Genomic DNA, 27,738 nt, shown 5'->3' with positions numbered 1-27,738 from the left:
ACTGGGATCACAGAGACATGACGGGATAGCTCACATTCCTGCAGTGTAGCCATGGATTGATAAAAACTCTAAAGGTGAGGAAGAAGGGTTGTGCTCTAAACAAAAGAGCAGTTCAGTTGCATGTAGCATTGCCTTGTAATGGGTGGTGGGCCAGCTGTGAGCTATGGGTAAGAATCAGAGGACAGAGAAGCATGGGTGGCATCACTTGGGGTATCTTCTACAGACCATCTGATGAATAAGAGGAAATAGATGAAGCATTTTTCAGAAAACTAGAAGAAGTCACATGATTTCTGTAATGGACTGAAGACAATTTCTGCCACAGGTGATAAAAAAGTTGGCTGTGGGAATCACTTTGATGGACCTCTTGCAAATAATGAAGCTTTGCTCAGGGGTTTGATGGCCAATGGTAGCACTGGCAGCCCTGACTCTAAGATGGTGAAGTTTAAGGTCCTGAGAGAAGGGACCAAGACAAATAGTGGATGAGAGTTTCGATTCTGAAGGCATCCAAAAATGTAATGCTGCTGTTGGATGTGGTTGTCTTGCCTACTGGAAATGCTGCAAACCACCAGCTATTATGAGACTTGTTTCCAGTTTCTTTCAACCTCACCACATTTTAGATGCTGCAGAGTTCCAGGCCAAACATCTGTCTCAGGATAAGTTATCAACATTGTTAATATTTTGGAAAATTTCAGCAAAATTATTCAGCTCTTTCCAGGAAGAGAATATCCTGGTTTACTCAAATTATTCTAGCAACTGTCCTTTTGAGAAGTTCCAGTATGCCTGTGCTCTGGAACATTTTTGTGTCTGTATATGATATATACCTCATACTTTCCTAATTCATCCAAATCATGAGTGGCCAAACCTTGCAGAAATCTTCCATTCCTATACATTACTAGGTAATTATTTCTTGGGAGTTTAAACTGCTGAAAGTTCTATATTTACAAACTACAGAATGCAAAGCCTAACTAGACCTGCAATAGTTGTTCCATGTGGGTCTAGATAAAGCTGAGGCAAGGTGTTAGAACCAGAAACCTTTTCTACAGTGCTCACAGTGATATACTTGCTGTTTCCTAGCACAGTGAGTGATCCTCCACTGCTCTCAGTCCAGATGTAAAAGTGAAGAGCTAAGGCTTGGAAACAAGGAAAGGAACAGAACAAACCAAGGAAGCTGACAGATTTGTATGAGGAGGTGGAAGAACCAGGGAAAAGGACAAATTTCACAGAAGAGAGAAGCTGTAACTAAGAAATGGGGATAATATACACAGAGTAGAATAAGAGGAAAATGGACTGGAAAAGACTTGAAATCCAGAGAAGAGATTAGACACTCATGAAGAGTTGAAGGATGCAGGGAAGGAGGGAATGGGAGGGGGAAGGACAAGACTGGGACTTAAGAACCAGAAGACAGCAAAACAACCACTACTACAAGACACACCAAAAAAAAAAAAAAAAAAGAAAAAACATACACAGGATCAGGACTTAGAGAGAGAACCCGGACAATCTGAGACTATGTGAGTCATAGGAGAAAGACTGGAAATAAGTGGTTGTGGTTAAATGGCAGGAGAAGGGGCTTAGAGACAGAAAGGGCTGTGAGAAAGGAGAGACACTGGATTTTTATCAAACAGCCATAGTGGGCAAGCTGATATTGGTGATCAAGGGGACTGGGACAAGATCATGCTTTACCAGTTCTTCTCACAGCTCTCCAGTTTTTTGTTTATTTGTTGGGGGGGGGGGGGCAGGGATTGTTTGGTTCTTTGGGTTTTTTACAGCAGCTTTTGTTGTGAAATTTCCAGCTACCCTCCTGATTTCTGTGCAGCCTGAGCAGTCAGAATGTATAGGGAGCTAATCTGTGCATAAACAGGGCAGGCAAAGGTTGCAAGAGCAAGCAGAAAAGTGTAATTACTTTCCTGTGATCCCACAGCAGGTTAGTATCAAAACCAGGAACAGAATTCAGATTCCTCCTCCCAGCTTCAGTGCCCAGTTCTCCAGACCCTGCTGCCTTCTTCCATTTCCACACAGCGTACAAAACAGGCTGACTGACAAGACAGGCACCACTCCAGCAAAACACAGACCCATGTAGGGAGGCATAAATTCCTCTGCCTGAAGTCTGAACTGAAGGGACAAAAGACATCTCTGGTTCACATGCCATGTAGCTATGGTTATCGCAAGCTCTGTATCTGAGCTAAAAACCTATGCTTAGAAGAAGAAAATGGTAGCTTGACAACATCACCCTAATGTGGCTGTAAGAACTGTGCTGTCTTGCACCTGCCCAGCTTGGAGCACTAGCAGAGCTTCTATTTCTATCCAGAAAGACATATGTCTCTGAAAAACACTATGCCTCTTGCAAATCCGTATCTGCATTTCAATGAGGATTTTTAAAGCCCAGTGTCCACTACATCTAAGATCTGCCTGCTGCTTCATTTCTCTCATAACAAACCACCTAAAGCATGGCTAACTGGACACTTCCTCCATAGCTATAGCAAATGAATGAATTCTTAGTTCATACCATGATTGTTAAAAGCTCTACAAGAGTTAGCTAGGCTTTAACAAACTTACCAAGAAATTAATGAACATTAATTAATTAATGAACAACTCATTAAAATTTTTTTTATAACTGAAAAAATTACATCTAGCTACAGTTGGTTTCTCTTTCTTTTAGGAAACTATTTCTCTACTTTGTTTTCAGCTTCCCAAAAAGCATTACAATGAATAATAACAAATAATAAAGAAGAAATCAGCAGCAGTTACTACAAATAAATTCCAAGAGCTGACAATGCAGATTAAAAATCTTGTGTTTCTGTGTGGATGTATGCAGGAATAACACTAAATGAAATAGCTGCACATTGGGGGGCTGAAAGTAAAAGTAGCTGATAGAAAACGTATGCTTTGCTGACCTTCCAAATCATGGACGCTTGCAAACTTCTGCTGCTATCAACAACAACTTCTATTTGTCATGGAATATATCATAATTATTCATTTCAAAATGAATTTCCAAACCAAGAAAGCAAACAGCAACTTTCTACTTTAATGGACAAATACATTCACCAGTCTATATTCACCCAAATGTTCATCGGAGAGCTCTACATTTGTCTCTACAAAAACACATCTGCTAACATTTATCTTTTATACATGTTTCCAGTCAAATCTACCTTTTTTTTAGAACAATATAGAATCTACACAGAGAGAACTTTGGCTTTGGTCCTGCTCTAGAGACTACCTAACAAAAAATTATTCTTCTGCCTCCAATATTTTCTATTAAGTCTTTTAACCATTCTCTGCTATCTCACATTGTTCATTATAAAAGAACAAATTTCCCATGGCAGTTACACATAAATAGATTTTAAGAAGAATGGAAAGGTGTGTGTTTTTGCAGTACATTTGATGACATAAAAGTACAGAAATCAGTCATTACATACCCTGAGCACTGTTATGCTGTGAAAAAAAAAAAAAAAGCTTCATTGTCTTTGGACATTAACTCTCCCATTAATTCTAAACTCAATAAAGTGAAGATCACAATCCAGACAAAAGGTCTTGACTCTGCATTTCTATTTATGCTAAGTAGAACTTCCTTAAGCAAGAGGTTCCATTGGTTACAATGGCTGTACTGAAATGAGAAAGGGTTTTAAACCCATGAAACTAGAGGAAATAACTCACAAGGAAACAGAAAATTAACATTATGACTATCTGACAATGACATTTAAGATGCATGAAAACTTTGATTGCCAGAGAAGAAAAGGTATTTGTCACAGAAAAAAATTCTAATGCACTTCAGACTGCTTTGAGTTGTTTCCACGGTTGTTTCATGTTAACATTTTCATAGCTTCTTCACAGATTCTAAATTTCAAATCTGTAAGAATTAGTATTCTGGTCCTCCAAGTCATGGCATGCCTGCAAAGTGCATAATAATTTGGCTTCACTTCAAACATGCTTTTCTCTCACTTGCACCTCCTCAACCATCCTCCAACTTCCCCCATGCTGTGCTGAAAGCCCCAGCTTGAAAAGCAGCCTTCTCCGACTGAAAGGGACTCAGCAACCCATTTGAAATACATAAATGAAAACTCCTGCCTAATTATGATGACGCATATAATGACTGGGCATAGCAGTTCTCCTCTCCAGTTCAGTATAAGGATGTATTTCTGACTCTGTCCACTCCACCTCTACTCTGCATCTTACTGCATTTTTCCATTCTGACTCAGTGTCCCCATTCTGTGCCAGTGGGAATCATCCAACTGTTTCAGCTTCAGAGCCCCTAGCTTAAACATGACACTATCTTCTGGAGTCTCCAGTATCCTTCCATTGATACCAAGAGCAAAGACAGAAAGAGGCTGTCTTTGTTCATATTGTTCAAACAACAAATATGAACAAGAAAACACCTAAGCCAAAGAAAGAAGTGGAGAGCAGTATGAGAGCAATGGAACCATAGCTCAGCACAGTGGGCCAGAGGGAAGAATCAGGACAAGGAGAAAGTGACTACTGATGACAGAGACAGAGCCTATTTATTGGGTTAATTTCCTGCAGGTACACAGCTCCCAAAGAACATAAGCTATTAAATGGCCACTACACTTCATTGTAATCTGAAGACACATAAGAAGCAGCAAGGCAAAAGAAGTTTGCAGTGGTACAAACTATATCAGAGGGCAGGAGGAAAGGATCCAGACATGGAAATCTACAAGAAAGTTGAATCTGAATGGACAAGAATAATGAACAATTTGGAGTAAAGCCAAGCTTAGCAACAAGTTGTAAGGATAATTACAGACAGAAGGATCATGCTCCCATAAAGAAGATGGTCCTGGAAACTGACTTGGATTTGATGGCAAAAACCAGAGTGAAAACAGAGAAGAAAGTCTCAGGCAGAGGAGAGGGAAGCTGAATAAGGCTCAGATTTCATGCCCTTTTCAAATCTGCAATTATCTGGAAAAGCAGTAGAAGGTGGAAAAAACCACCTGTTTATCCTCTACTAACATGTTTGAAATTCAGTTCCTGTAAAGAAAGCATATGAATATTTTTAATACTAAAACCACTTAAAGTAAGCACTTGCAGTTCCTAACAGTTCTGTAACTTATCATACAACTGAAAATTTCCTGCCTTTCTTAACAACTGAAATACATGTTTTCTGCTTCATACAAGATCAAAGTAGACATTGGCATTCCTGCTGGGGAATATTACTAAAAGTGAAAATCAGTGGCATTCATTGAATTTTAAACACTGAAATGGAGACCTATTTCTAAAATCTGTTCTGAGAAGTCATTCTTAGTCAACAGTTTCTCTTTTTACTACATGCTTTGTTATCTCTGACTGCCAGGCTATTACTGCTGTAATACAATTTTCTGCTTACTTAATGGCACGGTGTCTTGCATCTGTATAATGGCGAATGGAGTCATTTTGAAGATGAATTAGATCTAATGTAAAGTTATGCTTAGACTGAAAGGCCAAGTAGAGTCCCTCACTTCCCAATACCCCAAAGAGCATGACTGAACAAGATGGGGAGGTGGCTAGCTAGATCCCTGGTCTCAGTGTGCCTGGTAGTCCCTAGTGGTAGTTAGCCAGGGAAAAATACTGGTCTTTGTAAAAACATGCGGGGAACGTCATCTGCAGAGTTAGATGCCTGACTCCATTCAGCACTCTTCCTACATGTATCTTAACGTAAGTACAATGTCTCAAAGCCTCTGGACTCTGTTACCGTAAGTTTCACACTTCCCTCCTTGCATAGGAAAACCAAAGCCACAGTTTGGTTTCTGTTTTGCCTAGGAAACACTGAATATTTTAGTTTGTTCTCAGCTTCCCAATCACCAAGCTGTACTTCAGGACTCTGCAACTTTCAACTTTTGCCTGCCACATTTTGTGCCCCCAAAACAAGTTATAGGAAGAGAGCCAGCAATAAGAATTTGAGAACTTCAAATACTTTGTGTAGAAGTAAATAGCAACACTAACCTCTTTCATTTTTTCCAGTTCATTCTGTAGTGCTTGTTTGGCAATTTCAACTTCTATAAGCTGCTGTCTTAATTTTTCATTTTCATCTTCTGTTACAGTACGTTTTTCTTCCACATTTTCTAATTCATGATGAAGTCTCACCGATACATCTTTTGCAACCTAAATGAAACGGTATTTCAAAAGACATCAAAAAAAAAGAATTCCTGATGCAGTGCTTACTGACTAAGCAACCATTTAGAGGTTAATTTTGGATGTTTTGATGGAAGTGGTATGTAAGGAAACATGCAGACAAGGACATCCACAGATAGAATTCTAAATGATTCCAAATTCAAGCCAGTTCCTTCCAAAAAATGGTACACTATTCCTATGGACTTCACTGGAAACCACATTAGACACTCCTTCTAAGGTTCTGTAAGGTCAACGGTGAAACAGGACCTTCATTATTCCTGGAGACAGTGCAGCATCTATTTTCTCTCAACCACTGCTAGCTTATGTTTTTCAATGCACTACGGCATATGCCCTCCAAATATTTAACATGCAGAAGCATCTAAAAGCAGCCTACCTTCTCCAGGCCTTCCCTAACTGTGCCTTGTATAGGACCACAAACAGACACATCTTTATTTTGACACTGCTAGTTTCAATCTCCTTCTTGGGCAGTTAATCTAAATATCTGGCATTTACTACTATTGGTTCATTTAAAGAGTAAAATATGAACAAATGACATTTTTACTGACCTTGTGTTCACCCAAATGACGTCCAGTATTTTAAATAAAAATAAACACTAAGATTTTTGTAGGGGGGGGTTAATGCATTTTCACAGAAAGAGAGTTAAAAGGCACATGTCAAGACCTAATTCCTCTTCTTGTAAAGTAATGAGAATTTTGCCATTCAAGTCACTTGCATTGTATTTTGTGAAAACACCGGAAACTATAATCATGCACCAAAAATATTGAAATATAAACTAATCACTGTTATGATGGTGATTTAGACATGGAGTTTGAAAAGCCTAATTTCCTGCTTTTTTTAGAACATTGGAAAGTATAATTAATCCTTCTTAGCATTAGCTAGGGGAGCTCAGAGAGCTATCCTTTATGGCTTTCACTATAACGATCTTTATGTTCGTATGTCAAAGAACTCTCTTTAACATACTAAAACTCTAAAGAAAAAAATAATAATTTTAAGCAAACAGTCTAGAAGGATCTGATCTATCAGAAAACAGCAGCAGCTAGTGACTCAGCTTCCCCTGACAAGAAACCCAGTGTGTGTGAATTACAGATACAACACTGCAGTGTAGCACAAGATCATTCAGTAACCTCCCCCACTGCACACGCACTCAAGACACATAATGCCCAACAGAAAGAGCGAGTGGAGGCGAATTTCAATTATAACCATACTCCAAAGAGACTGCAGGATGAGCTGAGAATCACACCACAGGGCTATAGCTTGATGTCTTTTCCTACACTCAATATTAAACTGCTCATCTGGTTGTCCAACCAAAGTAAATGGAAAATCATGGGGGACATTTTTAACAGCATCTTACCAGAACCTGTCTTCAGACCATAGATATAGTCTGGATCAGGAAATGCAACCAAATAACAAAATCATTACTGGTAGTGATTTTTCGACACAAAATTTGGTGGAGTAGCAATTAATGCAGGGAAATTCTACAGAGCATTCTAGATTACACGGAAAATGGGACTCACTTATGCAAGATGCATTTTAATACAGCTATATGCAAACTGTATCTCTGAAGGATTAAGTCCCCTAATATATTACCCGTAAAAAATGAACAATGTTATTTTGGATAGAAATTCTTCAAAGAGGACTTGGGAACACTACAGAGAACTGCATGTGAGTTACAATTACAGTTAGCCAGCACCCAGAATTCAATTAGGCAGAAATTTGGCATTAGACGTTCACCCCTACTCCAAAGCAGAACTGATCTGTGGGAATACTCTGCAGAAACACTGTTCCTTTCCAAAGAGTCAGTTGTGTGGTTATTGGGAAAGACATGGGAGAAATCCTAATTAAAGTGAGCCCTTTGTCCAGCTTAACCTAAGGCCTTAGGAGCTATCTCCTATATTGCAGGCGAGCACCTCACCAGAGGTGCCCTCACCATTTCCCTCCCAGGCCCTGCACATGGATGACTTGCTAATACAAAATAACATTGAGCCAGCAAAGAAATCAACTCTATAAGCTGGAATCACAGTATTCACTTGGGACACGAAGGCTCACGTTCAAACTCTGCCTGCAAAGGTGCGTGTCTCAACTGTTCACCTAAGCATCATCCTGAGTGTGCAAAATAATCCTTGTTTCCATCAGAAATTCCCCTGGCAAAGGGATTGTTTTGCTTCTGACCAGGAAGACTCTTTTGTCAAGAGCCACATGGACACCTGTACTTGTAGAACTTTCACAGACACAACAGCAAATCTGGGATTTGAATAGGTACAGAAAAGGAATATCAAATAGAAATAGAGAGAAGGATACTAGCATTTTAGACAGCATTAGTGAGAAAATTACTGGAGCGTGTCTTGGACTGGTTTCTACATTTTAATAAGAATGATGACAAACTGGAAAATTTTCAGAAAAGATGTTCCAAGTCTGTAAACCAAGCCTGGGAATAGCAGACCTTCAATCCATTATACTTATCAGAAGGAAGTTTAAAAATGACCTTGTTCCTGATCATGTATTAAATTAGCATTTTCAACTGCAGTCCGAAGAATCCAACGAGCCATAGGTAACTAGAGTCCTAGCAGTGGTGTGGTCAATAAGCTCACAGCTGATATACAGAGTTCTGTACTTCCATGAGAAATGGCAGGAGACCAGTCAACTGAAAAAAGTTTAGGAGCCATGATTCAGTAGGAGCCTTAACAAAGTCTAGTGGATGGAAGCAGAAATTAAACAACTTCCAACTAGCACAAGGAAGGGTTTTTTTTTTCTGTAATTGGACCAATCTAGATGGGTTTTTTTGGGCCAATTAGACCAATGGAGATAATGGATATTTTACCAACGGCAATCTTTAAACAAGGGCTGAAACCTTTCCTCAACAATGGGCTGTGGTTCATCCAGATGTTATGGATGAAATACAGTTGATTACACACTGAAATGTGGTGGGTTGTATGTATGGTTTCAGGTGGATGTGGAAAATCCTGGCTTCACTGAAGATAACAGCAGTTCTTCCACTGACACCAACGGAGTCAGGGTTTCGTGTTGTGAGTCTGCAAGTATTTAATCTGTCAGTCCTCTGAAATCTTTACTGAAGAGTATCGTAATCACCTCAAAGTCAATGGGACTGTTCAGTCAGGTTGGTTTAATTTTGCAGTTGTAGGGTATGTTTTTGCGTTCATCATAAAAGACCCAAAACCTCCAGATCCTAATTTGTATTTGAGTCACTTGTTGCGCATCAACTTTACAAAAAATGATTGGACTGAAAATATCCTACCTGTGTACTGAAGGGCATCTATTACCAAGGTAAGGTTGGCCATTGCTATCCTACGAGCTGCACTGGGTGCACAGTGCACTGCAGAACGGATGGAAATGCCCGAGTCATGAGAACCAAGAGCACGGTCGCGTCTCCATCTGAGGCGCTCCCAGCCCTTGACACCTGCTAAGGTCCATACCTTGAGGTCTTGCTCCATGCTGCGCAAGAGCTCACCATCGATCTCGCCGGTCTGGGCGTAGCGGAGCCTCTTGCGCTCGGCCTTGCGCAGCCGGTACTGAAGGATCCGGCAGTTCTTGTTGGCTCGCTCCAGTTCGTGGCGCATTTCTTGAAGCTGACATGCGTCCTCCTCGAAGAAACTGTCCCTCATCTCGTCCATCTCTGTCCTCAGCTCATCTATCTCGTTCTGGCACCGGGGTGAGAAGGGGACGGGGACGCAACAGGTGGGTCAAAAGCACAAATGTCAGCACGTACAGAGGAAGGCAGCCAAAATGGAGCTCCTGCCCGCAGGGACACCAGCCAAAGGCAGCCCGGCTCATCAAAAGCACCGCAAGGAAGCGGGGAAGTGCCGCTGCCCGCACGCCCCACGACAGGGCCATCTTCGCTCTGCCCCCAGCGCCAGTGCCGGAGGAGAGGGCGGCGGGGAAGCCCCCTCCCGCCGCGGGGGTGGGGAGGCCGCCCGGCCCCCGTGCCCCCCCCAACCCCCGCCCCACCCCCACCCCCGCCACCGCCGCCCCGGCCCCTCACCTTGAGGCTCTCGTTCTCCTCCCGCAGCTTCTCCATCTCTTCCTGCATCTCCTCCTGCAGCTGCGGGCTCAGGGCGCCCTCGGGGGCGCCGCTCCTGCCGCCGCCGCCCGCCTCGCCCTGCCGCAGCCCCTCCGCCCCGGCCGCCGCCATGGCAGAGGGCGAGGAGGAGGAGGCGGCCGGGGGAGGCTCGGCCGGGGCGGCGGCCGCGGAGGCGGAGGAGGAGGCGGAGGAAGCGCTGCCGCTGCCGCTGTGGTTGCTGCCCTTGGTTTGCATCTGGGCGGCCGCCGCCAGCCCCTTCCTGAGGTGGAACTGGATGAGCTCACTTTGCAGGCATCCCTCCTTCCAGTACCCGCCGCCGCCGCCCGCCGCCCCGCGGCCCTTCCCCGCGCCCGAGGAAGATGGAGGCGCCGAGGCCGCCTCCCCCGCGCCCTTCAGCGGAGACCGCCCCGCTTTCCCCCGCCACTGCTTGGGCGGCGGCGGCGGCTGCGGCGCCCCCGCCCCCTCCCGCTCCCGCTCCCGCTCCCGCTCCCCTCCGCCGCCGCCGCCGCCTCCGGCAGGGGGCGCCTCCTCGGCGGCGCGGGGCGCGGCGGGCTCGGCGGCGCGCGGCGGCGGCTCCTCGGCGGCGGCTTTCCCGGCGGCGGCGAGGGGCGGCGGTTCAGCACCGGCGCCGGGCTGGACAGCTCCCGGCGGCCCCGCGCCGCGCGGCGGCCTGTCGGCGGCGCGGCCGCGGGCGGCTCTGGGGGCCTGGCCCGGCGACGGCCGCGCCGAGGAGGCCTTGGCAGCGGCGGCCGGGGCGCGGGAGGCAGCGGCGGCGGCGGCGGCGGGCGGCGGGCGCGGGGGGTTGTCGCGGGCCCTGGCCGGGGAGGAGGCTCGCGGCTGCTTCCTGCCGCTGCTGCCCTCGGGATGGAGGCGAGGCTCGGCGGCGGCGCCCCCTCCAGGCGGCTGGCTCATGGCGGCGGCTATCTCGGGGAGGCGTCCATCACCGGCGGCGTCCTCCGCCTCCGCCGCCGCCGCCGCCCCGAGAGCTGGGGGAGGAGAAGCGGAGAAGACGGTCGGGGTGGGGTCGGGGAGGACAGCCCGCGGGCGGCGGGGAGACGGGCTCTCCGACCAGCCTGCCCGCTCCCTGCCGCCGCCGCGCCCGGTCCGGCCCCGGGCCCGGCCTCGCGGACAGGGCGGCGGCTGGCGACGAGCCGGCCGAGGCTGAAGCCCAGCGTCGGGCCGGAGCGAGTCCACACGGCACGGCGGAGGCCGAGATCCGTTCCCGCTCCGCTTGCACCTAGGGGCGGTTTCCCCCCCGCGATGCCGGAGCCCTCCCCCTGCGGGGTGCCACAGCACGGCTGGATTTCCATCCACGCACAACCTTCCCTCATCCTCGCTGCCCCGCCGGGCACCAGGCCGGGTTGCTCTGCACCCGTCTGCCTCCTCAAAGGCCTCTGCAGGTGTCTGTCACAGCCGGGTGGGGAACGGCTGCTGTACAAAGGGCGGCACACGGCGGAGCAGCAGCAGATTCCCCTTCGGCTTCGATAGGGACTCTCCCAGGACAAGGTTAGGCCTCCAAAACTCGGGAATCGAGGGCCATAAAGGGAAGGGGCCCGTCAATCAGCTTCTAAACCCGGATTTGTCCCAGTCTGTTTTCCAGAGACATTGTCAGGACTGAAGACTGATTCAGGTTTGTTACTGGTGACGCTGTCATAGAGCTGAGCCATCATCGCTCCAGCAGATTTTCAAAGCAGAGGAAGCAGGGAATGATCCCGCACCCCGTGCGAGATGTTATGTGGTATTTGCCGAAGGGCGCTCACACGGCAATTTTCCCCCACAGTGACAAAACTAGAGTTTTCATGGCCACAACAGGTTATTAAAAAGAACTGTTAAAAGCCCTATCATCCTGCTAATGTTCCCTAATATATTCTGAAAACAATGGCTACGATCCACAAACTATTTTCACATAGCCTTTATTCAACTGTCCTTAAAGGGAAAACGTGGGCAAAAGTAGAAACGACGGCACCCCTAACATGGCCTAACAATTCCCTCCTAGAACGCGGCTTAACCATTCCCTACTAGAACAGGGAATAAAGAAAGGAACACAACCGAGCAAAGTCAGTGTAGGCATTACACCGTACCCTGACAATTGGTTTACTCCCTGCAACATACTAGACAATGAGACTGTGTTTGCTCTGCTCTCGCTGGCAGGAGCACAGGGTTTCCTCTCAAATGCACTGTCATTATCACCCTGATTTTAACCAATATGCTGGAAATTAATGCTCAAAAGAGCACAATTTGGCAGAAACTTCCCAGGCATTAATTAGTAAAAAGGGAGGATAGGAGTGTAAACCTATGAAAGCTTACACTTGTATCACGACACTTTAGGAAAGAGTTGCTTCTCATCTCTATTAACCATCACAAACAGAATTCCCACGTTACTGTTCTTCAGAGCTATACAGGTACAAAATGTCACTTCTGATACCCAAACCTAAAGGAACTGCAGAAAGCCAGGACTCAGCTTAGATGCCGTATCCTACTCATTACTCTGCCTTTTGCCTACTCTTCAATTAATTTTGAAGAATATTTAAAATAATAATCGGGAACCCTACACTATACCTGGATCTTTTTGGGAAGTTGCACTGCAGCAAAGTCATCGGGCTCAGCCGCGATCTGCGGGGAACCCAACCCGCACCCTGCATCCCCCGATTCCAGGGCCGGCTACCGCCTACGGTTCAGTTGGCCGATTTGGCCGATTTTTTTTAATCTTTTTTTTTTTTTTTTTTTTTTCCTTCTCCACGTTTGAGCCCAAGTCCGAAACCTCCGGCCTCCCAAAACTCTGCCACACAACCTCCTCCCCAGAGGCAAACCCACGTGGCGCCAGGACGTGGCGTCTCCGCAGGTTTTCCTGTCGGGAACAGCTGTCCAGGCGGAAAAAAAAGCATAAATAAACGGCAGCAACAAAAGGGAGAGGTCCGGTGGCTCCACCCGCCGGCGTGAGGATCTCCCCCGCCCGGGGGTTCAGGCAGGGCTTCCCCCGGCCCCGGCCCCCCTTCCCCTCGCCGGGCGCCCGCCTCTCCCTCTCCCAGATCCTAATTCGCAACCTCGGCTTAAAGGTTTGGGAGCGCTTCTGCCTTTTGTCCGGGCTCTAAAGGCGCGGGAGGATTTTCGCCGGTCCCCTTTATACCTGGCGGGTTTGTTACATCTGAACCCCGAGTAATATTCCCTTTTTGGCGGGTGAAAAAAAAAAACAACCACCCAAACCCAAAAGGCTCGGATCTAAAGCAGCCGCATTACTCACCACCACTTTGTCTGCTGCCGGGCTGGCGAAATGCATGCACAGAGAGACGGGCACCCGCACACGAGGTACCCGGCGCTGCCAGAGCCTCTCAGGAAAATGAAGCAATATTCATGAGCTGACCTCACTGGGCCTGGGAGACGGCAAGGGGGGGGGGGGGGGGGGGAGGGAGGAGAGCAGCGGAGGGAAGAGAAAAGAAAAGATTAAACGGCAAGAACCCCGCCCAGGCCTGAAGGCTGAGTTGCGTCCCCTTATCCATCTGCACATGGTGGCAGAGGATTACAGCACGAATGGGGGGAAGGAGCAGGCTGCTCGCAAGGGATGCGCCCGGTCTCCCTTCCCACTGCATCCCGGCAATCGATCCTGATCAATTATTTAGTGCCCTCGTCGGGGGAGCCTGCTCGGACGAGGCAGGGTCGCCGGGCGCCGGCACACCCCGTTACAGCAGGACGGTACCGGGATTTTCCTTTGTTCGCTGCCTTCGTCGGCGCCGGGAGCGCGGCGTGTCCGGGCCGCGGCCCTCCGACAGCAGCCCGGGGGGCAGAAACAAAGGCAAGGCGCTCCACTCAGGATCATCCCCTCCTTTGATTTATTCGCGCGAATACAGGGGCGAGCGGGGCGCTGACCGTTTAGTCCTGTCGCGGGCAGACCCCCGAGGCGGTCATCTGTGTCACCTGGGTTTTATCATGAGGTGAATTTACCTTTGCTCTGAAGCACCTTAGAGGGATCTTAAGACTTCGCGCTTGAACTCTTCCCCAATTACAGACAAAGAAAAGCAGAGAAAAGGGCTTTCTTTCCTTTCCCTTCCCCTGCCCCCGAGGAGGGAGTATTTCCATCTGATGGCCGTGTGGGAGTGTCCTGCACCCACCTGTGTCTGCGTGTCGGCGTCTCTAACACCCGGCAAGGACAGGCTCGGCGGAGCAGCTGGCAGGGCTCTGCCTCAGCCCCCGCCGGGGGGAGACTGCCTTTCGGGGCTGGAAGTCCCTCCCGAGGGATAATTAACAGAGGATTTCGTGCCCAGAGGTGTACCAGCATATACATACATGCATACATCTATACATACATCTCTATACAAAATACATGTATATATACACAAATACAGTGTACATACCTATATACATAAATGTGTGCGCATACACACATGTGAACAGACATATAAAATATGCATACATCTGCATGGGTTTATATGTTGTATGTACATATATATACGTATCTGTGAAGCCTTTGCGCAGACCTTGGGGGAGGGCAAGCTCAGGGGAGACCAGCTGCCCCCTTTCCATCTGCCCCTGCCCCACAGTCCTCTCTACTGCTGTTGATATGACAAGCAGGACTCAACACATCTGAAACAGCATATTCTGGGATGTGGAAAGGTGCTTCCCCCCCCCCCCCCCCCATGCAGATGCATGTCCTCCAGCCTTGAGCCCAGGGACTGCATGAACTGGATATATATAGATGTGATGACTTGAGGACAATCAGAAAATAGGAAATGGAACATTTATGCTGAAGAAGAAAAATACTGGAATGATAAAAAGCTACTTTTAAAATCCATAATATCTAATGATTTGTTAGGCCTTTGAAACTCATAAATATTAACTGTAGTCATACCAACTAAACATAGTAATTTGTTGAAAACATGAGGAATGAAAATACAAAATATTTCTGGAGTTAGAGCTGAGAAATATTCCTATGAAAGTGTTGGATAGATTACAGAATAACAGTGATGGGGTCACCACAATAACATAACATCTCATCTACACAATATCCTCCAGAAGGACAAGCACAGCAGTTCCTGCCTTTAAGAACTGGACAGCAATTAACATCCTTTCTGCTCCCTCAGTGGATGAGATCCCTGGATGGACTTTCCACAGTAAAACAAAAATGGGATGTGATGACATCTCATACCACCTACAAGTTTTATTGTGCTTTTGGAAAGATACAGATCCTTATTTTCTCACAGTAGTGTCCAAATGAAAACCAGGCCGTCGGATTATCTTCACTCATATTGTCAGGCCATGTGTCTGATAGTAGAGATCAATCTTATAGTAGAAAAATCTGCCCACCTCTCAGTGTCATTTGGGATTGTTGACTTTATTCTCAAAATTTCTATTCTGGCTAAAACTTCAGTGCTGACACAGTTATAAAAATTGACATGGGCATGAAAATGCTTCTACTCATATCATGTACTCTCTGAGAGGAATGGGTTTAATCTACACAAGCTAAAGCACTCTTTTGCTAATAAAAGCTGTATTTCCATTAGAAAATTTGCTGCTAGATCTCTGTATGTATTTTACATCACCAGAAGGTCAGGTCATGATATAATAGGTACAATAACTATGTCTACCCTAGAATAAGTCCAGTATGAAGACACGTATACAGAAAAGTTAATACAGTAAAAGTTCCATTTATGATCAGATTTTATTGTATAGTCTCTAAAAAACTGTGGATGAAAATAATACACAGAAAGAAAGGTCTTAACTTCATATAGAAAACAAGGGGCTCTCAGCTGACTCTTACCTTTCAGGAATGAAACACTGACATGATGCTGAACAGTTGTATAAATACATTGGCTCAAATGCCAGTGGCAGGCAAAAAAATGGAAATCAAATATTAGAAATTATTTAAGGAGAAGTGGAGAACAAGCCAGAAAACATCATTATTGCCCCAGTATAATTCAATGGTACAGACAGATTTTGGTTACCTACAGCAGTTCTGGTTCCCCATCTCAAACCAGTCATGGTGGAAGGGAGTGAGGTACAGAGAGGAGCGGCCAGGGTTTGAAGTGGCCCTGCTCAAGGAGTGACTAGGTATGGCAGGAGTTTTCAGGCTGGAAGTGGGGTGACTGAGGAGAAATATGATGCAGATCCCTACAGCCTTTAGTAAGGAAGGTAAACAAGGGTAAAAGGTTCACTCTCACTCACAGATTCTTCCCATACAAGTAGTTTGAAGAAGTAAATGTGAATGAAAGAAATAAGCATGGGATAGATTCCAAAAAAAACATAAAAGAAAACGGTCCTGTGGTTAAACCATTCAATTCCCTGCCACAGGGTGTTGTGAATATAAGGGTCTATATGAGTGTAAAAAGTGATTGAACAAAGTCATGGAAGAAAAATCAGTTGGGGACAACAAAGGCAAAACACGTAGTTCAAAAAAACCTCTCCACTGATCAGTTTTTTGAGCTGGGAAATTGTCTGGGAGAGATATCAGTATGCGTTTTTGTGTTCACTTCTAACATTCGCTATTGACCATAGTCAGATAACTATCAATAAGCTAAAAGATCTTTGATCTGGCTCCATACGAAAATTTTTATCCTGTTAGTATTATCCTCTAGTTTTGCCTCTCTTTCCCACCTTCCTTTATTTTCTTAATTCCTTTTTCATTCTTGCTCCTTAGATTCCTTGTCATGCAGAGCATTGGTAACCCACTGCACCCTGGTAGAGCATACTTCCGACTTTTTCAATACTTTTTTGCCTTCAATAGCTAAAAGTATTTTAACTTGAATTAGAGCTGCGAATACCTTGTTTTCTATTCCCCATTATTGCTTGCTCACACAGACATATTTTTTTATTCAGCCTACAATTGCGTTTAGTTGTATGTACTTGTGCAAGAGACGAAAGGACACCAGACTGAAAGAGAAGGAGAGGAAGAGAGAGGAAGAATTTCTCCTCCAAGCAGAGTTTCAGTTTAAGTCATATAGGTTTCTTTTCCTAAGTCAAGATGAGAATCCCTTTACATAACACCCTCAAAGCATGACCCAAGCACGACCTCCTAGCTTTCAGTAGAAAGCTCTTTAATAACAGATTTCAGAAGCGGGCTGGAGAGGACGCTTTTCCAGGAGTATGCCTGGGTGGCACGCACTTGCTGTACTTCAGCCACATCGCTTACTCACCTTCTCTGCCCTTTTGGGAATATGCTGGGTTATGCTGGGGCAGAACGAGGAGCTGCTGGAGCGTGCTGTGCTTGTTCATGGTACTGGCAATGCCCCAGCTGGCACAGGCTACAGCTTATCTCCCTGCCCAAGGAGATGTGCCGGACACGACTAATTATACACCAGACCAGAGCCCTTTTTCTCTCTCCATAGAAAATTGAAAGTTTGAGACTTTAAGTCACCCATTTCTAATATATTGACTAAATGGCCCTGATGTCTATTGTACCAAGCAGTAATTCGAGAATAACCAGTGAAAACTTTATAACTGTTCTCCTTTCTTATTTGCTTAGAAATGGAAGAGCTTTCCAGATGTACTGTGTAGCAGAATGCACAGCACCAAATCATGATATTTCAAAAAGAAAAGAGTTTATGTTAAAGAGGAATAACATTTGGGTGAAAAAGCAAAGCTAAGAAATAGATAATGTTTTAAGTTCATACCACTCATCAAATAGAAACATGCTAACAGCACCAAATGGTTAAAACAGGCATATTTTGGCACACACATTTGATCAGATCATTATATAAAATCATGGTGGTCCTGGCTGTCATGTCTCTCTCCTTTTTCCTCCTCATGCTCTTTTAACGTCTACTCCTCAGCCAGAGACAGCTACAGCATGGCACATTGAGGCTGCACCTTCTGTTCATTCACGTCCTCATACCCACAGGACCCACCAAGGGGACAGATGCCCCACCAAAGGGACAGTGATACCATATGCACCATCCCTGACAATTCATCCCAATGGGGGAAGTAGTTTACACTACTTTTCACCACTATGTAAAGGAAACAGCTTCAGCCTTCATATCTGTAAGGGATCTCCTATATCCCAGTCAGGGAAGCCTGTATGTCTTGCACTGTGACATACCTGTCTTGGTTTAACCTTTGCGTTCCAAAGCCTGGATGGTTTCTCAGCCTCACAAGGGGTGAGAAGGCACAAAAAATTCAAATTGTAATGAAAATTAGACACGTCTTTGGTCAATGGAGAATAAAACCAGGTGAAATTAGGTCTGTTGCTTATTAGAACTCAATTCTTATAGCTATAAAATAAAGGCTTAGTTTTATTTTTGCTACCAAACATTTCATTCAGCCTTTCTGAAGGCTTCAGGAAGTTTTATACTCCTATTTTTATTTCTACAGCAATCAGTTCTACCTATTGTTCAGAATAATGACAGAACTGATCATGCCCTGAAACAGTCCAGTGTTGCTTCAACCATCTCTAATGAAAACACGACCTCTACCAGTCTCTCTCTGTCTCTTCTGGACTTGCTATACCTCATGTTACTAGAATGATTTTTAAAAAAATAAAATTATGAATTTGGACCTTAAGACATTATTTACACTGAAAAAAGTCTCTCTGCATCACTGTGTTTGCTGCCACTCTACTTTTTCATATTCAGAGGATAGGATTATACCAAACTTGCATAAATCCTGTCATGCATGCATATATCTGCATAGTCTATATATTGCATTAGCATCTAAAGCTCATTGATTACTTAATGAGGCTAACAGGAGAGCAACAGTACAGAAAATGTTATAGTTAAGATCATAGGAATGAAAGCCAAAATACAGAATTTCTCGAGATTAATCAGTCTTGTACCCTGTCTCATTGCATTTTACATAACATGTTCGCTGGCTGCTGAAGAAAAACAATATCCCTGTTTGGGCACTAACACAGTACCAATATGTTCAAACAGCCATTTCCAGGCAGAGATTTCAAATATAAAAAGGGCAACGATTACACGTTACCTCAGAGCTCTTCTCTAGCATTAAATGGATGATCTTAAAAGAAGTTAGTCATGAACAGGCTGTAGTCCAGGGTCTGTCTGCTTCCTCCCACAAGGGAGGCTATGCCACAACCTGTGCAGCTCACTGAGTGGTGGCCCTTGGTCAGTATGAAGGTTTTATTGCTCATCTTGATCTTTAAAGTCCTGATCATGACCTACTTAAGAAGGTTGCAGAGGTTCTTACCCCATTGTGCTCCACCACAGCTTAAAGGAAATGGCAACAACAGAGCCTGCATCCATATGGGCTTACAGACTCCTTTCTCTGTGCCTAAAGAACGTTTGGGGGGAGCAGGGTCATCCCAAGTCTCATACACCTGGTGACTAATGAGACAAAGTCCTTCCCAGAGGTCTCCACAGTAGGTGATTTTTCTTTGTTAATCCATTACAGCCCAGCAATTGGTCATTGCATCAGTCAGGCAAGTGTAAAATGAAGCTGCACAACTTTAAATTGCACGCTGAAGTGCCTAATCTCTTTGGCTGCTAGGAGACTTACGCCCTTACCTTGAAAAGGCAGGGGCTAAAGTGAGGAAACAGGTGATGAAACAGTCTGAGTCTTGTTAGTTGAGAAGCTTGAGTGTTTTATTTTTTTTATTTATTACTCATTTAATGTTAATTTATTTTTTTTTCTTCCTTGTTAATTTGGAATGCTTGTTTTGATAACTTATGGAGGTGTATATTTGTTTAGGCTGGAATTGTATCTTGCTACTCTGACTTCCAGGTGGCATCACATTACCATACACATAAGCTTCCAGATGCAAAATTCAAACCAGATTTTCCAAGAGCTGGTGTTAGACAATTGGTTGCCTTTCCACCTGTGGTGCCTCCTGAATTGCTTTCTACCTTATTGTCATCTTCTCACTGATAATCTGTCTTTTAATTTTGTTTTTAGCCTCTTTGGTAATTATTCACTATAACTCGTATTTCAGGATCACTGGGTTCTTGTACATATCTAAGTCGCTTGTGAGCTTAATGACATTTTCAGAGATAACACTTGGACTAGGAACTTTTGAAAATGCTGGCAAATTTATCGCTGTTCTTTATTCTCCTAAATGCCTGTGAGAGCTCAGCATAAGTAATTTTGAAAATAAGTTTTTTCATTCCTATGACTTTATGGATTTTGAATAGGATAAGTTGACATTTTATTTGTAATTTACACTTGCAGAGGCTAGGGAAAAATCATCGTACTTATGCAAGCTGAAAATTAATAAATCAATAATGAATCTGATCCTTTGTTCACCAATTTGTTGGGCTTTCTATCACGCCTGTTATGCTGTTGTCTTCATCCTGGATCATATCCAAGCTGCTTACATAATGCCCTAGTGCTGTTGGAGAAATTAGAGGACTTCTGGCACACATCAAAATAGTAAAATCAGGATATCAGGTTTTCCACCTGGTACATGTGCACAGAAAAAGCTCTGTAGGTGTTTTGAGAACTACATATAACAGGTTCATTTCATGGCTTTTGGTTCAGGGGCTACATATGAGAAGAACAATTGAGCAAATGATTTGCCCGAAATACCCTTCCTTGTCTATGCTGATGATATTGCTTTGTAAGGTTTTGAAGGACAGGCAGTGTCGATCAGCTGTGATTATACCTACAACAGCTTCTGTGCTCTCTCTGGGCTGCCGGGGAGCAGCTCAGTGTGCGAATGAGGCCAGAGTCCCCGTTTCTATGGTGACTTCACCCGCACCTCACCCCATCAAGCAGCCCCTCTTCAATGCCACGGTGCTGGTGGGGGGCAGGGAGAGGAGGTGTAGGAGAGGAAGGAGCATTTCCAAGGAGGAGCCTGGGAAATCAGAGTTGATGTGTTACGTTTGTAGCCTTTATGGTAGTCTTGGAGGATCAGAGAATGGAAATAGGAGAGATCTCGTTCCTGCAGGGCAAGCTCCAGGGGGATGCTGGGCTTCTCCAGCCTAACTCCCTCCTGCATGCTTTGCACCTCTCAGAAGCACAGCAGAGACAAGGTGCTGATAGCCTGATCTTGTTTGGAGTCCCAGTGGAGTAATGTTATTCAGCACAGCACATCTACTCTGGTGTAACTCGTACAAGCGAAATAACAATCAGGCTTTGTGGAGTAAGGGCAAGGCAGGTGACATTGGAGTCTGGCGACAAGGCTCTGGGTCGCATTGACATAGCAAATCGTAAGCCCTGGACAGCTGATGCTGCTGCCTATGGAAAATCAGAATTCTGCAGGACAGATCTGAGATAATCCTTTATTGATCTGAGGCACTAGAGACCATAATTAAAGGGTACCCTTAAGCTTAAGGTAATGCCTTTGGGTTGGAAAGGGTGTTGCTGAGTGAATCTTTTCTCTCCCTCTCCTCTGAGTGTGGGGTTAACCTGGTATCTATCCCAGCAAAGTCAGCAATAAACACAAGTGTTTGTGTTTGGCCTAACTAATCAGTTATTAATGAAATATATATACAGGAGAGGATATGCCACAGGTTTCATTCATTACTGAGGGAGAAAGTCAAAGGAAGGCACATAAACTCACCCTGCTGTAAATCCATACTTGCTCAAAAGAGCTGTGATCCTCTCTTTCCAAACTCACCCTCTTTTCCCATGCTTCAAGTTGTCCTGCAGTTGTGGAAGAGGCATGTATAAGAAGGAACAAAACCTCATATTACAGGGATTAAAATCTTAAAATCTTCTGGGACTAAATTTTGACTCCACTGAGGTCAATAGCAAATCTCACATTGTCATTAAAATGGCCGGCCCCAAACGTTAAGATTCCTTGGCCATTTTACTCAATGCCTCCTCTAAGCTGACAGGATTGTTCACAGTGATTTGAGCACTGACAGATTTAATTTAGAAGCTTTACTAAATAAACTGCTATAAAACAAATGCATCTTTTCAAATCATTGATTATTTCTGCTATGATTAGAAAAAGAGAATGTACTGTTGACTTGAAATACTTCATATAACCTGAGAAATTCTGTGAATCATGATAATGAATTGTACTACAAAGAGATTTTAGGAATGGACTTTATTAAAACAGCAGTTGTCTTTGATGTCCTTGCATGTAAAAATTTTTGTATGACAGAAAATAATATAAGCAAAATAAAAGTCGCTTAAAGCAATAAATTAGATGTTGCCAGTTTTATAATGAAGCTTTTCTTTTGAAAGAAAGTACTGTAGCTACTGGAAACGAAGGATCTATGTGCTCAGCTGGGGCTGTTGAGGCTCAGGCCCAGAGCAGAGCAGTGCACTCCGATCTCCTGTGTGATGCTGGCTGTGTACCACGTGACCTTCAGTGTCACAGTCTCCTAAAGTCATGATAATATTCGCTGCCATCTCTTCCCCGCTTCCCCTTCAGATCTAATCCTGGAACAAGCTATGAAAAACAGATTAATGCAGGGAAGTTAAGTCCCTTCTCTCAAAGAGGATTGAGTTCAGTTTTTTGAGGGAAAAAAAAAGGCATTTCTACCCACTTTTCATTTGCATGCACTTTCCGTTAAACCATAATAATTTTAAAAATGTCTGAGTCAAAGCACAATTCCAGCTTTCTTTTTGTTTACCATACTTTTAATAGCTTAAAATACTGAAAAGTCCAGTACTGAAGGCTTCACTACCATTAAAGCCCACAAAAAGACACATGTGAAAACTTTTTTTGAGCCCAGAATATCCCTTTCAGCAAGAATAAGTGGTTTGTTCAGCGACTCTTGTGGTGATGTTCTCCCTCATTACAGGATGTTTTGTGAGCCATTGGGAGTCTGAGTGCTGAAGTTTGAACCTTATTTGATTTTGTTTATTTTTATAGCCTTTCAGCCCAATTTTCTAGGCAGTATGTGAGAATTTCATAACTATAATAAAGCAGTTAGTTAGATTGAATTGCACATTGGGTATTGTCTGTATAGTGCAACAAAGACTTGTACCCCAAAAAAATGTTGTGCTCCTGCAAAGATGTGAAATTGAGGAGCTGTGAAGCGGTCTCATTTTACAGCTTCCCAGAGTAAGGAAGGCTCCTGCTAGCATCCTCGGCGTACCGGAAAAATCAAATAGTTTCCCCACATGCATAAAGGAGGATGTTGATCTCTCCATAAAGCACTTGGAAGCATATAGAGGAAACTGTAAGACAGGTGTTTGATGTATACTGTTGTTGAAGTAATACCAATGAAACAGAAGACAATGGGCCTGAGTGCAGGGAAGCCTCATTTCCTACCACAGTAAGTACAAAAGTTCAGTTGTATATTAAAATATTCTTGATGAGGGCATGAGCTTAATACACAACAGATAGAAAAGCCTTGCTGAGAATGAGTGTCGTTAAGTCAGAACTTCTCTAGTTCGTATGAAAGAGGTAACAGCTTCTGTTCCCTGGTTACACTCTTACCATCATACTTGCAATCATACTCACTTGGCAGGGACCAAAGTTGCGCTCAGGCTCTAGCAGAACATTATAAAACCCTGTGCTCTAGTTCTGATAATGCTAAAATTCAAGTATGCTAAACTCTTACCACTACAGATCTCTCTTCCTTCTCTTCAGCCTGCACAGCTGCTCTGCTGTGTCTTATCTGAGAACATACATCTTTGCTACGGTGGTGATTGACTTGAACAGGATTTCTCAGTGACGCTTTGCTCAGTCTACTCAATGATTTCCCTGAAACCCACCCATTTTTGCAGAAGTCTTCTGGGAGATTTTAACCAGGTATGCTCCTTTTTTTCCATGCTCTACTGACTAATCTTGCCACAGTCTGCTCTGTGCCTCTTGGGACACTGAGGAGCCACACACCTTTGCAGGCAGGACCATGACACTTCTGAGGCCCTGCAGGCAAGGGCCATGCAAATCGTCCCACAACAGGAATCATAATCGGATTCTGTCCAACAGTGGAGGATTACCAAACCCAACCCTGCATCTTATGTTTTTCATATGCATTTTCATGTCTTCTGTTCTTCAACACAGACATTAAATGAAAAGGAGCTGCAAGAAGAACAGGGTATAAATATGGTCAGAGAGGACATCTTAGAAGAGATGGGTAAGTTGCGTACAGGTGGAATTGCTGTACCCTTTTCTCCCCCTTATTCATTATAGGATGTGTTCACTAATTTATATATTTTCTAAGACACTACAAATACTTGCTGCATTTTGTCTCTTTCTTGATTTTAGATCAGAATTAAGTGAACACTATGATTACTAGGTCTTGAATTAGTGAAATGCCATAAAACTTTTATCATATGCAAAAGGCAAGCACAACTGTTTTCCCACATATAAAGCAACAGAAAAATGCAGATAGATATTTCAATGTCTTAATGACTAGGTAGTGGAAACACCTTCTGTCATTTGACTGTAAAATATCAGTGGTGATAATGAATGTTTTTATTAACTTTATGCTGCAATTAATAGTATTACTACATGGGTGGGGTTTTTTTTGATACAGCAACAGAAGACTCAAGACATCTGTCAGATGACATAGTCATCTAGGAACAAAGGACACATGGTTGTTATTTAGCACCATCTCTCTTTTCTTTGCCAAATTGAAAACTAAGCATAGTCACCCAGTTCTCCATGTATCTTGGTGAGCAAACCTTACAAAGCAAGACCACAGTAGCAATGATGAGCCAGAGCCAGCCAGACCCAGGGCAAGCCTGTCAGGGGGGAGGCAAAGCCCAACACAGATCTTCACTGCTCCATGTGTGCCCCCTCAGTTCTTGGGGTAATTTAGGATCTGAATTCTTCCTGAATCTCCCTCTGTTCCAGGCTGGGATAGAAACAGGATGGGAAGCAGGAGATACTAAGGAGATGTTGTCTCTCACCTCTGTCACATAGGGGCAACATGAAACAGGAGCAGTGCGAGTTGTCAGAAGCAGATTCCTCCCTGGCTTTCCTTTGAGGAAGGGGAGCAGGAGTAGGATGGAGTAGGCCAGTCTAGGAATAGCATGTGACAGGCAGGTGTAGGGATGCTCCTAACCTTGACGTGTTGCATGCAATGGGTAAACTGTGCCAAGCAAAAAACATAATCCAAGGGTATTTGTACATTTCAACCTTAAGCAAATGAGCAGATTGACTAAATATGTATGAAGGAACAGGTTATTTTATCCATTAAGACCTTTATTACTTAATCAGTGGTTTATACAACTTGGCTCAGTCACATTCCTGAAAATTGGGAATTTTTTGTGCATCCATCTAATGGATAGAGTTTGTCTCTGAGTAGTGGTTTGGAAAGTCCATAAGACTTTACAAAAGTATGAGATTTCTTTTCACCACTGCAACACCCCAAAAAGAATGACCAAAAAGAAGAAAAGCAATTAGATTTAGCCAGACAACTCACCTTTTGGAAGTGTTTTGCAGCCCTTGCTGAAGAACCTTCTAAAGCTACATCTTGTAATCACTACCAAAGCTTTGGCAAAGGACCAAACTAATTCTTCAAGCAAGCTTAAAGCCTAACTCAGGCCCTTGTGCCCTGATCAATTACCCTTTCAATCAGTCTGATTCAAGCCATTCAGATAATTGTGACCTGCACCAATGATGTGAAATGAGTACATCTGTGACAGCAGAGTTTTATCCATGACTGCCTGGTGAGCGCATTAGTGCATAGACAGTGTCCCCTGACCAGGGAGTTCTGGAAACCACATAGATCAATACCTCCCCGGGGCAAGAGCAGCTGCCAACCTGCTTCCCAGACAGCAAAATTTCAGATTCTGCCCTTCAGTATTTCTGAAAATGACGAAAAACTCATGAATATGTGGGCAAGGACTTGTCTGTATCTGTAACTATCCATCATGAGACTCAGATTCACTGGTTGGTTAGTGTTTGAACAGTGACACAGAGATGCGAAATGTATAGAAGACCACACATACAAGGGTCATAGAGAACAGAGGAGCTATTTCTTATAGGAAAACTAGGAGAAGTCATAATGACTCCAAAGCCTTTTTTCAACCACAGCCTTTTTCTGTACACTAATGCATTACCTGGTAGGACAAGTTTCATCTGGATCAGAACCAAGTTGTCTTAGTCCAAGTACAGCTTATGATGTTTTTGCCCGTTTAAGGCATTATCCTGACTCCAGGAAAAGATCTGACACCTGATCCAGTATAAAAACTGATGAGCAAAGTTACTTTTATACCGGTTTTTGAAAGCACCTTTACTGTGAAAGGTTTGTTTAAAATAATTCTGTAGCACATTGCCACAATATTTTTGGTCTGGAACAAGGAGCCCTAAAATCAGATGTACGGTCTTGTTGCATCCATCTGTCAACAATTGCTGACTGGGAGAGGAATGTAGATTTTTTTACTTAAGTGCTAAGATTTGGCTTATGTGCATATTTGTCAGTGTATTGAAGCCGAGTTCTATTCCAGTCTTTTGACTTTTAAATTTTTTTTTTTCAGTTATGTGTGAAAGTTATAGAGAGATTGAAAAGTTATATAGCATCATCTAGTGGTCGTATACAAATTTACAGGAGCCTGCAGTTTCACCACCCTTACTCATTCAGATTACCTGGCACCAGTGTTGATTCCAAAGGAAAATGTGAGGTAAATTACTTATTTCCAGCTGTCAGCCTGTGACATCTAAGAAAAAAATAAAAAATAGAGCATTGGGTTAGAAGTTGTGTTATGCCCCCGCTGTTAGCATACACAATTGAGGAACAAGAATATCAAGTATCTTACTGCAAGTTTTTTTGCAGATGAGGTTAAGCCAAATATTTTGGTGGGCAATTTTAGTATAAGGATAGTAAAAGCCCAGGATCAGAGCCCAATGTACTCACGCAGATTTGAAAAAATAAACTATAAATACTTTACTTTTTAATTACTTGTTCAAAGTCAGAGAATCAGAAGAGGAATCCAAATCTTCTGGCTCCAAGGCTGAGTTTTTTTTAATTAGATTAATTAGAAGAAAATGCAACAGAAATCCAGGAGGAAGTCACAGACTTCAGAAACCTACCTTCTGTAAAGCCTGGCTGTTTATATTCACTGTTCTGGAGGGGCTTTTTCTTCTGCCTCCTTCTTAAAATCTTAAGATTTCAAGATTTTAAGATCTGAAGATTGGTTGTGCTTAACTGCATACTATTTTAGTATGTGTAAATTAGCCTGTAGCGAGTTCTATGTTGAGGCAAAAAAAATTACCCCTGGTCTTTCATTTAAATCCAGGCTATAATGTAAGGCTTTCTTATACCTGTCTCACTGACACTCCCAGTCATCTCTAACAGGTCTCATCACTCTCTGGGAAAGGCAACCTTTATTCATAGGGAGCAGCACAGCAGCTCCCTTCACCACCTGAACAGCGGAAAAAATTTAGATCATAGCTCCCCAGCCTCTTCTGCTGGATGGTTTCCCATGGTCTGCCATCCACTGTGAGTAAGACCACAGAGCATGACCTGAGTGATGGTGCAGGAAGGCAGAAGATGGAGGCAGGTTATATTGGAAAACAAGGTGGCATCAGGATAGAGAGCTGGATGGAAGGCTGAGGGAGACATACTTCTTTTCAATAAAGAATATTCTTATCTTCCTGATGAGAATAAAATGTGACAAATATGACTCAAGCTGAATAAGGTCATGTGCCACATTCATTTAAGAAAATGGCTCTTCAGAGTAGGCCAGGAATATTTGGGAAGCTGCACTTTTTTTTTCCAGCGAAAGCAGTGAGTCTTCAGAGGCTCTTGTTTCCTAGGAATTCCTGGGGACTAAGATGAATTCCTTTCAAACCC

At 44.0% G+C, this 27,738-nt stretch overlaps 1 protein-coding gene across 3 annotated transcripts in view; it reads right to left on the bottom strand.

Moving 5' to 3' along the window:
* MTCL3 (MTCL family member 3) overlaps positions 1–13,923 on the bottom strand; it is a 45,930-nt gene extending 32,007 nt beyond the window's left edge. For all 3 annotated transcript variants that reach the window (XM_074819166.1, XM_074819164.1, XM_074819165.1), the window contains exons 1-5: positions 13,848–13,923; positions 13,395–13,524; positions 10,115–11,139; positions 9,549–9,773; positions 5,929–6,087 (exon numbers count right to left, since the gene is read on the bottom strand). In XM_074819166.1, coding sequence (XP_074675267.1) covers positions 5,929–6,087; positions 9,549–9,773; positions 10,115–11,065 — 1,335 coding nt within the window. In that variant the 5' untranslated portion in view covers positions 11,066–11,139; positions 13,395–13,524; positions 13,848–13,923. The remainder of the gene's footprint in view (positions 1–5,928; positions 6,088–9,548; positions 9,774–10,114; positions 11,140–13,394; positions 13,525–13,847) is intronic.
* Between the last annotated feature and the right edge of the window lie 13,815 nt (positions 13,924–27,738).

The sequence above is a fragment of the Strix aluco genome, chromosome 3 (genome assembly GCF_031877795.1).
Source record: "Strix aluco isolate bStrAlu1 chromosome 3, bStrAlu1.hap1, whole genome shotgun sequence".
NCBI lineage: Eukaryota > Metazoa > Chordata > Aves > Strigiformes > Strigidae > Strix > Strix aluco.
This window is presented reverse-complemented; position numbering and strand designations above follow the sequence as displayed.